This window comes from Ictalurus punctatus, chromosome 13 (assembly GCF_001660625.3).
Source record: "Ictalurus punctatus breed USDA103 chromosome 13, Coco_2.0, whole genome shotgun sequence".
NCBI classification, from domain to species: domain Eukaryota; kingdom Metazoa; phylum Chordata; class Actinopteri; order Siluriformes; family Ictaluridae; genus Ictalurus; species Ictalurus punctatus.
This window is the reverse complement of record NC_030428.2, coordinates 4,157,530-4,167,542: the sequence shown is the minus strand read 5'-3', so window position 1 is coordinate 4,167,542 and position 10,013 is coordinate 4,157,530. Positions and strand designations below refer to the sequence as shown.

General features: G+C 42.4%; 1 protein-coding gene across 1 annotated transcript; it reads right to left on the bottom strand.

Annotated features, from left to right (window-relative positions):
* Positions 1-2,503: 2,503 nt before the first annotated feature.
* Positions 2,504-9,999, bottom strand: LOC128634606 (uncharacterized). Its single transcript, XM_053685299.1, has 2 exons — positions 3,453-9,999; positions 2,504-3,271 (listed from the first exon to the last, which is right to left on the bottom strand). The coding sequence occupies exon 1, from the start codon at positions 9,871-9,873 to the stop codon at positions 3,883-3,885; it is 5,991 nt and encodes a 1,996-aa protein (XP_053541274.1). The 5' UTR covers positions 9,874-9,999; the 3' UTR covers positions 2,504-3,271; positions 3,453-3,882.
* Between the last annotated feature and the right edge of the window lie 14 nt (positions 10,000-10,013).

Below are 10,013 nucleotides of genomic sequence, written 5' to 3'. Positions count from 1 at the left end.
CTTGACCTCGTTCAGCACGGTTTTGATGTGAGGCTCGTCTCGCCATTCACACACGGTGGCTTCAGCGATGCCTTGAATTTTTTCCAGGGAAGGAGTGTGTTTGATTCCACACAGTTTCAGACCTCTTGCCAATGTGTATTTGAACCATGGTTTAAACAGTTTTTTCAGCAATCGGTAGGTGTTTAGGTGTAGATAGTACTCTTCAGGATCGAACAAACACGCGTGTTGGAGTTGACTCGGGTGATCGATCGCGCAGCCGTGACAGTTGTCCTTCAGATCTTGTTGGATAACTCTGTCCAGCAGTTCCCCCGTAACAGCACGTATGATGGTTAGAACAGTGTTGGTTATACACCCGTCGGCTTCATCGTTGGTTGTCAGATAGGTCAGATTTCTTTTTCCTAGGCTTTCACCGTCTTCAAAACCCGAACTGGTCACATCATCATCATCATCATCATCATCAGCAGTAGCATACAGGGTTGCATCAGAGGTGTAGAAAACGGGGTTGATTTCACAAGACATATTGCTGGTTGACGCTCAGAATACTTTGGATCGATATGTAATCAGACTCATTTATATAGCGTGTGGGAGGAGTCTTGGGGAGGTGGAGTTTCTGATCAAGAATAGTATATTGACGATCTCAGAATAAGACTTCTTCTAGCCTTTTTTTTATTTGCATCATTTCTTTGTCTCTTCCAGTTTTTTGGAATAATTCATCGATTTGCCGGAAGTAGCGTTGCAGATCGTGCCAGCTGGTTCGGTCATACCTCACTTCACAATTCTCTTTGTTATCAGGGGCGTTGTCACCGGTTAATACAGCAGCACAGTGCAGTGAAACTTGGTTCTTGGAGAAATTTGTTGCTCTGATACAGTATTTGCATTGAAGAGACGTACTGTTCCATTTACGTCTGTACGCATCCGGGGAAAAGAAATCCATTCTAACAATGTAGTCAAAATCCTTGCACCATTTTCTGAACTTTTTCCAGTCACCTTTGTTAAAAGTTACGTTCTCTGTAGCACGGCTCCAGTGGATGTGTCCCGGGACCGAGAACTTGAAAAGCAAAACGGTTCCTTTTTCTGCATCGAAAAAAAACCCGGCTGTACATTCGTTTGACATTACCCAATATTGAATCTTTTCATGTTCTAACATTTTTTCTATTCTTCCCAAAAAAGGGTGAGCTTTTTTCGGCGCGTTAGGACAAACATCAGCCATGTTGTAAGATCGCACACGTTGTTCTAAGTACAGAGTATTATAAAGCCTAGAGGGATGCTCGACTTTTATAAGCAGGTTCGTATGCATGCGTTTGTCTGTACATGCACGTGTGTGTTTGTGTGTGTGTGTGTTTGTGTGTGTGTGTGTGTGTGTGTGTGTGTGGGTGGATGTGTGTGTGTGTGATATTTTTGTTTGAATGTGGGATACACATGGCCGTACCAGGTATGGTCACGATTTGGATGTGAACCAGATTTAACAAAACTATATATATTCTTATGACCTACCACAGAGAGCTTCATATTCTATGTGAAGAGGAAAAACATGACTATGCAACTTTTGTCTGTGTGTGTGTGGGGGGGGGGGGGGGGGGGGGACGACGACACATGGTCGATGACCTACCACAGAGTGTGAGAAAACATGACTATGCAATTTGTGTCAGTGTGTGTGTGGGGTGGGGTGGGGTGGGGTGGGGGGAACAAATGGTCGTACCAGGTATGGTCACGATTTGGATGTGAACCAGATTTAACAAAACTATATATATTTTTATGTCCTACCACAGAGAGTTTCATATTCTATGTGAAAAGATGTACCAGGTGTGCGCAACGTGTGGGGCGGAAAAACACACATGGCAGCACCATATATGGTCACGAATGGATGTGATCCAGATTTAACATAACTATTCATATTTTTATGATCATGACCTTTGATCTAGATATAGAGAATTAGAATGTGTATCTTTTTGACCTTTGACCTATACCTGTCAAAACTAGGGTTACAATATATACAAACTATCTTCTCTCTATGGTGATACCAAGACTCAGATTGAATAGTTTGGAGATACGGTGTTGTATAAATATGTGTGTAATAACTGCTCCAGACCTGGCTGCGTACACTATATTTCTGCATATCATCATGTCTGAAATAGTGTCGTTTTCCAGACTGCTGGCCGGTGATGGGGGTTTAATCAACGTTACCTTGAGAGGCCCTAGTCTACCCTCTGATGTTAACGCTGTCTTGTCACCTGACAACGATTACGATGTGTACGTGTTCGCAAACCAGATTGAAAACATTATGCAAATATGGCTGAACGATATGACCAAAATGTATATCATGATATACTTCTTAATTTCAGTTGATACGATATAACTCCGATATCGATATGAACAATATAAATCCTCAGAAAAACTGCCAAGGACGCCCACAACGGATGTCTGTACCTTCAAACTTCTGTAAAATGAATTTGCCAAGTCTATGAAACCTCCTCTTCTAAAATTATATAATAATTTAGAAATAAAAACGGCACAAATAAATTAATGTTCACCTTTTATTTGTATTTAACCGTCATACAAACAAGAAATGTGAAATCACCGTCAAATAAACATAAAACTCTCACCTTTGTCAATATTAATATCTTTAACTTTAAACAACATAGGCTGATTATTTTATTCTTATAGATTGAAATAAAAGTGCTTCAGCCAGGATAAAAAATATGAAAAATGCTCAGAGTTGCTGAAGAAAACAGAAAAAGTGTGAGCAATAACAAGAACACATGTCGCTGGGGCAGGGACATTGTTTGGCGTTGATGACACCCTATGACAGGCTCTAGAGGTTTCTGGCAAGAAATACAAGCTGGTCTACATTATCTGGCCTCAAAGATGCCCTTTTACATGTGACAATGTTGCCACCTGTACTAAAAACCCTCTCAGAGGGGTAGCTTGTGGCTTGAATACACAAGTAATGTTTTGCCAGTTGTCCTACTCTGGGGAAGTTCTTATGAGGGACTTTCCACCAATCCAGAGGATTTGAGTCATTGTCAGCATCTGGAGACAGAAGTTAGTTGCTGAGCTCCCGCTCAACTGCCTGCTGTACACTCAAGTCTTCTGTGTTGGTACTTGTAGCTGCTCCCAAACTTATTCTTCTGGTCAGATTAAAACGTACGCTTCAACTGATGTTTGTCGTTTCTTTAATTGCATTCCTTCACAACTTAAGCGCATTCAATCACCGTCAAACACCATCAAGCACCATCAAACACCATCAAGCACCATCAAACACCGTGAAAAACTGAAATAAAGTGCATAACACATTCTCACATGAGCATATTGTACATAAGCATGTTCTTAAGAGTCCATGAGTATTCATTCATCTTGCTCACATATTAAACTAGCATTAATGGCCCTAGGAAACATTGCGCTATTACATTGCAATACAAACATGAAATGCACAACATCACAAACTAACATACCGTGTGCGCCTTCCGACCAGAAATCTAGGAGTTGCTGTAACGCTTTACTGTTTAATTATTCTCTTCTTTAGCATCTAACTCCGTGTACAGCGTAGCACCAACAAACTGCATGCACATTTTGCACTGCTATTAGTTAGGCTAATCACATGACCACAGTAACTTAAATTAAATGCAGCTCACCAGTTTAACCTGTAGGTGTCACTATTTCTGCAACCCTTGTAAAACAAAACTCACATAGGCACACATACATGCTTTCAGCGACAGCTACACTGCCACCAAAATTACAAAGATTTATGTTAACCATATTCTGAATAAACTGAATAAATCGTGTAATTTTCCTATACATTTAGCAAGTAATTTTTGATACTTGGTTTTGAACAGCTTAGTCTGAAAGTTTAATATTTCCTGTTTATTGTTTTAGGATACTAGTCTATGAATTCTGCTCCACTAGCACCACTAATTTTTGAACTGGACGCTCAAGTGAAGAAAGTTGCGTTATGCGCTCACCTTTCTTTCCTAAATTACTTTGTCCTATTTGAATTTTGACCTTTCGCACAAGACCATCACCATCTGCCCTTGCCTCAACAACTCTGGCTAGCTTCCACTCATTTCTGGGAATATTGTCATCCTTGACAATAACGACATCCCCAACTTGCACATTTCTTCTGGGCACATGCCACTGTTGTCTGAGGCTTATGCTGGCCAGGTATTCCTTGCGCCACCTGCTCCAGAATTGTTCCGAGAGGTACTGCACTCTACGCCACCTCTTCTTGGCATACAAATCTTCCCGGACAAATTTGCCTGGAGGCGCGAGGGGCACAATGGACTTCATTGTGAGCAAATGGTTAGGTGTCAAAGGTTCAACACCTTTAGGATCATTGATTGTGTTTGTTGTGAGTGGACGACTGTTAACAATTGACATGGCTTCATAGAAGAATGTCCTCAAAGAGGTGTCATCCAGTCTCCCTTTAGCCTGTGCCAGAACAGAACTCATCACGCTCCTAACCGTCCGTATTTGGCGTTCCCAAATGCCTCCCATGTGGCTTGCTTCAGGCACATTCATCAGGAAGTCACATTGCTTTCTTGCAAGGTAAGTTGAAATCCTTTCCTTGTCAAGTTCCATTAGACCTCTCTCCAACTCATTCTTTGCTCCAAGGAAATTAGTACCTTGGTCGGATCGGATTTGTCTTACCGCTCCTCTAATTGCTATGAAGCATCTCAAAGCATTCAAAAATGCGTCTGTTGTGAGATCCTCCAACATTTCTAAGTGGATGGCCCTGCAGCTTAGACATGTGAACAACAGACCATACCGCTTGAATTCCTTTCGACCTTGTTTCGTGTTAAATGGCCCGAAACAGTCAATTCCGGTGTACAAGAATGGAGGAGATGGATCTACTCGGTCAACAGGCAAGTCTGCCATTCGCTGTTCTTCAGTCCGTCCACGCACCTTTCTGCAAGTGACACAACTCTTGATGTGCTTGGCCACTACCTTGCTTGCACCTATTATCCAATATCCGCTGGCTCTGAGCTCATTCAAGGTTTGACCTCGGCCTTGGTGCTGAGTCCTTTTGTGACAGTGGTCAAGTATAAGCTGTGTGACAATGCCTTCCTTAGGAAGGATAACTGGATGTTTCAACTCAACTGATGCAGAGGACATTCTCAACCTGCCACCAACCCTGAGCAATCCATTCTGAAAGATAGGGTCAAGTTGATACATCTTGTGAGTTTTTGGTAGCTTTGTGGATTCCTGACTAAACAATTTCAGCTCCTTTTCAAAGGCTTCTCTTTGTGCTGCTCTGATGAGCACAAGAGCGGCTCCTCTTCGTTCCTCTACACTAATGGGTCCAGACCTGTCTTTGTGTGCCAGTCTCTGAATCCGAGCAATAATGTTGAGGGTTGTATTCCAATCTGAGAGTCTTGACAGCCTATGGAGGAAGCTGTCTCTTTCAACAGCATCTGTTTTCAGGACTTTGACCTCTGGGTCACCTACAAGAAGCTCTGGGGATCTTTGGCTAAAAACAATTTCTTGTTCCCATAAGAACTTTGGTCCTCTGAGCCAATTTGATTCTATTAGTTCTGCCACCTTGAGACCCCTAGATGCGTGGTCGGCTGGATTCTGGCTTGTTTCGACGTAGAACCACTGACTAGGATCAGTAGTGTCTCTTATTTTCTGGACGCGATTTGCTACAAAAACATGAAAGCGTCGGGCGTCATTCTTGATGTACCCGAGCACCACCTGTGAATCAGTCCAGAAAAACTCCTGGTCTATCTTCAGCTCCAGCTCTTCTCTAAGGACACTACTCATAGCGGCAGAGACTGTAGCTGCAGTGAGCTCAAGGCGTGGAATGCTGACCACCCTTGTGGGTGCCACTCTGGCCTTACCCATGACTAATGCACAATGTACTTGTTCATCAGCAACAATCCTGATATAAGAACATTGCCCATAGCCATTGTTGCTGGCATCTGAAAAATGATGCAGCTCAATTTTTCGTATTGTGCTGAGGTGATCAGGAATGAAGCATCTTGGTATTTGAATTTTCTCAAGATTTTCCAGGTCATGGAGCCATGTTTCCCACTTTGGCTTCAGTTCAAGGGGAACATGTTCATCCCATCCTACACCTCGTTTGCACATCTCTTGCAGCACTCTTTTCCCAGTCAAGATGTAGGGAGAGAGAAATCCTAATGGGTCGTATACACTAGCTACCGTTGATAGGATTCCTCGCCGGGTGGCTGCCTTTTCATTGAGGACGACATTGAATGAGAACGCATCCGTCTCTATGCTCCACTTCACTCCCAGCACACTCTGCATTGGAAGCTCGCTGTAGTTCAGGTCCACATCCTTCACTGCACTTGCCCGTTCACTCTCTGGAATTACATCCAAAACCTTTCTGTTGTTAGAGACAAATTTGTGTAAGCGCAGCTGTCCTTTACTAAAGACTTCCCGTGCTTCATTCACAAGCTGGTTGGCTCTTTGAACTGAATCGACACTGATAAGCCCATCATCCACATAGAAATTTTTCCGGATGAAGACTGCAGCCAATGGGTAATCATTCTCATATTTGCTGGCGAGGTATTTCATGCCATAGTTAGCACATCCAGGCGATGATGCTGCTCCAAATATGTGAACTCGCATCCGGTATTCTTTGGGCTCTCTTGCGGTGTTCCCATTTTCCCACCACAGGAACCTCAAGAAATCCCGATCTTCTGGGGTTACGTGGAAGCGGTGAAACATTTTCTCAACATCGCAATTAATCGCGATCTGATGCTGGCGAAATCTACACAGCACTCCAGTCAGAGTATTTGTTAGATCAGGTCCTGTGAGGAGGTGGTCATTCAGAGAGGTGCCTTCACATTTGGCAGAGCAGTCAAATACGACCCTAATCTTCTCAGGCTTCCTAGGATGATACACCCCATGGTGCGGAATGTACCATGTGTTGCCTTCCTTTGTGGTGGCATTTGTTTCTTCTGCATCACCATCTCTAAAGACATTGTCCATGAATTTGATATAATCTTCCTTGTACTTTGGACTCTTTTCCATTTTTCCTTTTAAATGTTTCAATCTGACTGTAGCCAGCTGCTTGTTATTTGGAAGCTGAGGACGCTTTCTAAATGGTAGAGGCATCTCCAGATGTCCCTCTTCGTTATATTGAATTTTCCCATTCAAGAGATGCAGAAATTGAATGTCATCTTGGGATATTGTCCTTTCTCTTGGATTTGTGTCAAGAAAATCTCTCTCTAATGCTTTGATCACAGAGGCAGGTGTGATAGGTGGAAGTTCTTTCACAGAGATACGATGGCAGAACCCTTCGCCATCCCTTATGTCAGTGCAAGGCATTTTGGCTCCAACTATACTCCAGCCTAAATCTGTCTTGACTGCATAAGGTTCATACTCTTCCCCTGATATCACTGCTTTTGGTTTCAGAGCCCGTGCACAGTCATAGCCAATCAGAAGTCCTGCAGGACAGTTCAACAGATCTGGCATCTCTTCGGCTATGCTCAGAAGGTGAGTCCACCCTGCTGCTGTTTCACGAGTGGGAATGCTATTCTTCTCTAGTGGGATGTATTCTTGAGTGTATGCTGGAGGTAGCTCAATGTACTCTTGTAAATTGTACCCTCTCACCTTCAGTCCAACAACTCTGTGACAATTCAGTATTGAACTCTTGTCAGTCATTGTTGACAACTTCAGTTGGACAGGTTCTGTGTGCGTTTGAATTTTTCCACAGACATCATGGTCAATGAAGGTACTGGTACTCTGTGTGTCCAGTAATGCATACACTAAAGTCTCTGGACTATTCTTGGCCGCACTAGAGAGCCACACTGGAACAATCATGGAAGTGCGATCACCATTGTCCATTCTCACGGTGCATAAGGCAATGGAATAATTGTCCTTTTGTGGTAATGCTTCTAGCTTTTCTCCTACAGGGCGTTCTTCGTGAAGTGGAGATGGATGACTTTGTCTACAAATATTGCAAGTAGCCCTCTTTCTGCAATTTTTTGCAACATGTCCGACTCTGAGGCACCCGAAGCACATATTGTTGCTAATGACAAATTTTTTCTTTTCCTCTAGAGACATCGCTGCAAACTTTTCACATTTATAAATAAAGTGATTTTGTTGACAGCACACACAATCTATTTGTCTTTTGGTTTGAGTGGCAGGAGAGTTGGTTGTAGAACTTCCTGATGCACTTGAGTCCTTTGAAGTGAATCTTGATCTTTGAAACACCTTTGTTGACGTTGCTAGAGTGCTGGCTTTGAGACGCTTCTGTTCCTTTCCATTTTTCTCATCTGCTTGTTTTAATGCAAAAAGAGAAGAAACTGGATTGCAAGCAACACGTGCCTCTTCGGCTACAAAGTCTGAGAACTCCTTAAAGGCAGGATATGGCTTCCCTTCATCTAGTGCTTTAGTGACGTACCGGTTCCAGCAAGTTGTTGCCCAGTCAGGAAGTTTTTGTAACAGCTTTTGGTTTTCTTGACAATCATCTAAAACCTTTAGACCATGAACGTAAGGCATTGCATTCTTGCAGGAGATGAGGAAATCACTAAATTCCCTTAATTTCAGTGATTCCTTTGGTCCAATCTTGGGCCAGCTACTCAGCTTCCCCCTGAATGCTCTTTGAACTATGAAGGGGTGACCATAACGTTTGTTAAGGGCATCCCAAGCCTGCGTGTAGGCTTCCTCATCACTTCTATAAAATGTTCCTTCTAACACAGAAAGTGCTTCTCCACTGATGTATTTTTTCAAGTAATATAGCCTATGAGCTGGGTTTGTGCAACTTGTTTCGATTAAGGCCTTGAAGCAGGTACGCCATTCAGTGAATTTAAGTGGATCTCCTGTAAACATGAACGGCTCTGGTGCTGGAAGTCTAGTCATTGCCAGGGATTCTTTTAATGCTTGAACTAGCGAGGCTTCATTTGATTTTGGTTCTATTTTGCTTTCAGAACAAAAAGGGATTGAAAAGTCTTTGGGATTCTGGGTGCATGGAGTGCTGTTATGCTGCACTGGAAGCTGACTTGGAGACAAAGTGAAGATTTCTCTAGTTTCTCCAATTTCAGCATTCAATTTTAATTCCTCTTCAGCATATACATTGTATTCAGCTTCCATAGCCTCAAGATTCCTTTGTTCTTCCATCAGTTTTAACTTCTCTTGTTGAGCTAGCACCTCTTTTCTTTGTGCAGATATTTCCCTTTCCCTGTTAAGTTCAGCACGTTTCGATGCCAAGCGTGCCGCCGCCTCTGCTTTCTTTACTGACACTTGACTATCTTGCACACTACCCACTCCAGCTCTTGACACAGTTGACCCATAAAATGACCTTGCGTCTTCTCTCTGGAGTAATTTTGAAAGAGTTTCCTTAACAGCTTCTGCATTAAACTCTTTATCAGCTTCTGCGTAACGCACTTTCAGAAGTGTAGTTATTTCAGAAGTCACTGATGTGCAGATATCCATTCTCCTTCGTATATCTTGGGCTGGTGTGGTCAGTGCACGTAAGCTCTTATATTCCTGCTTTATTTCTGACTCATACTTTTCCAAGGTTCTTATCATTTCGCCTAAGTCTGATTTACAACATTCTTCCTTTAGTTTAGTTCTAATATACTGAACCTCGGCTTTGAAGGTTACATATGTTAACATGAACTTTCTTTCCCTTTTTGTGCTCTCCTGTTTAATGAGCTCAAGCATCTTTTCTGTTGGGTGTTTTTCTCTTTCTGACCGCCTCACTGCTTGTTCAGTGCCAGGTGTTGGCTCCTGGAGCCCTATCCTATGTATTTGGAGGTCTTTATTAATTTCAGCTAACCGTTCTTCAATTCTTTGTTTCTCTGAGGTTTCAAGTTCAGTTTCTAATTCCTTCTGTAATTCTGTTTTCTCGTTTTCTAGAGCCTGTAGTACTCCTTCTAGTACACAAACATCTGGTGTGCTTTGATCCATTTTAGTAAACTATTTTGAAACAACACTACTGAAATATTAAATGATGAAAGGTAAACTAGAATGACCAGGAAAATACACACTTTCAAATGATCAAACAAGTACGTTATATACACACTGCTATTCAACTTACAAAACTATTC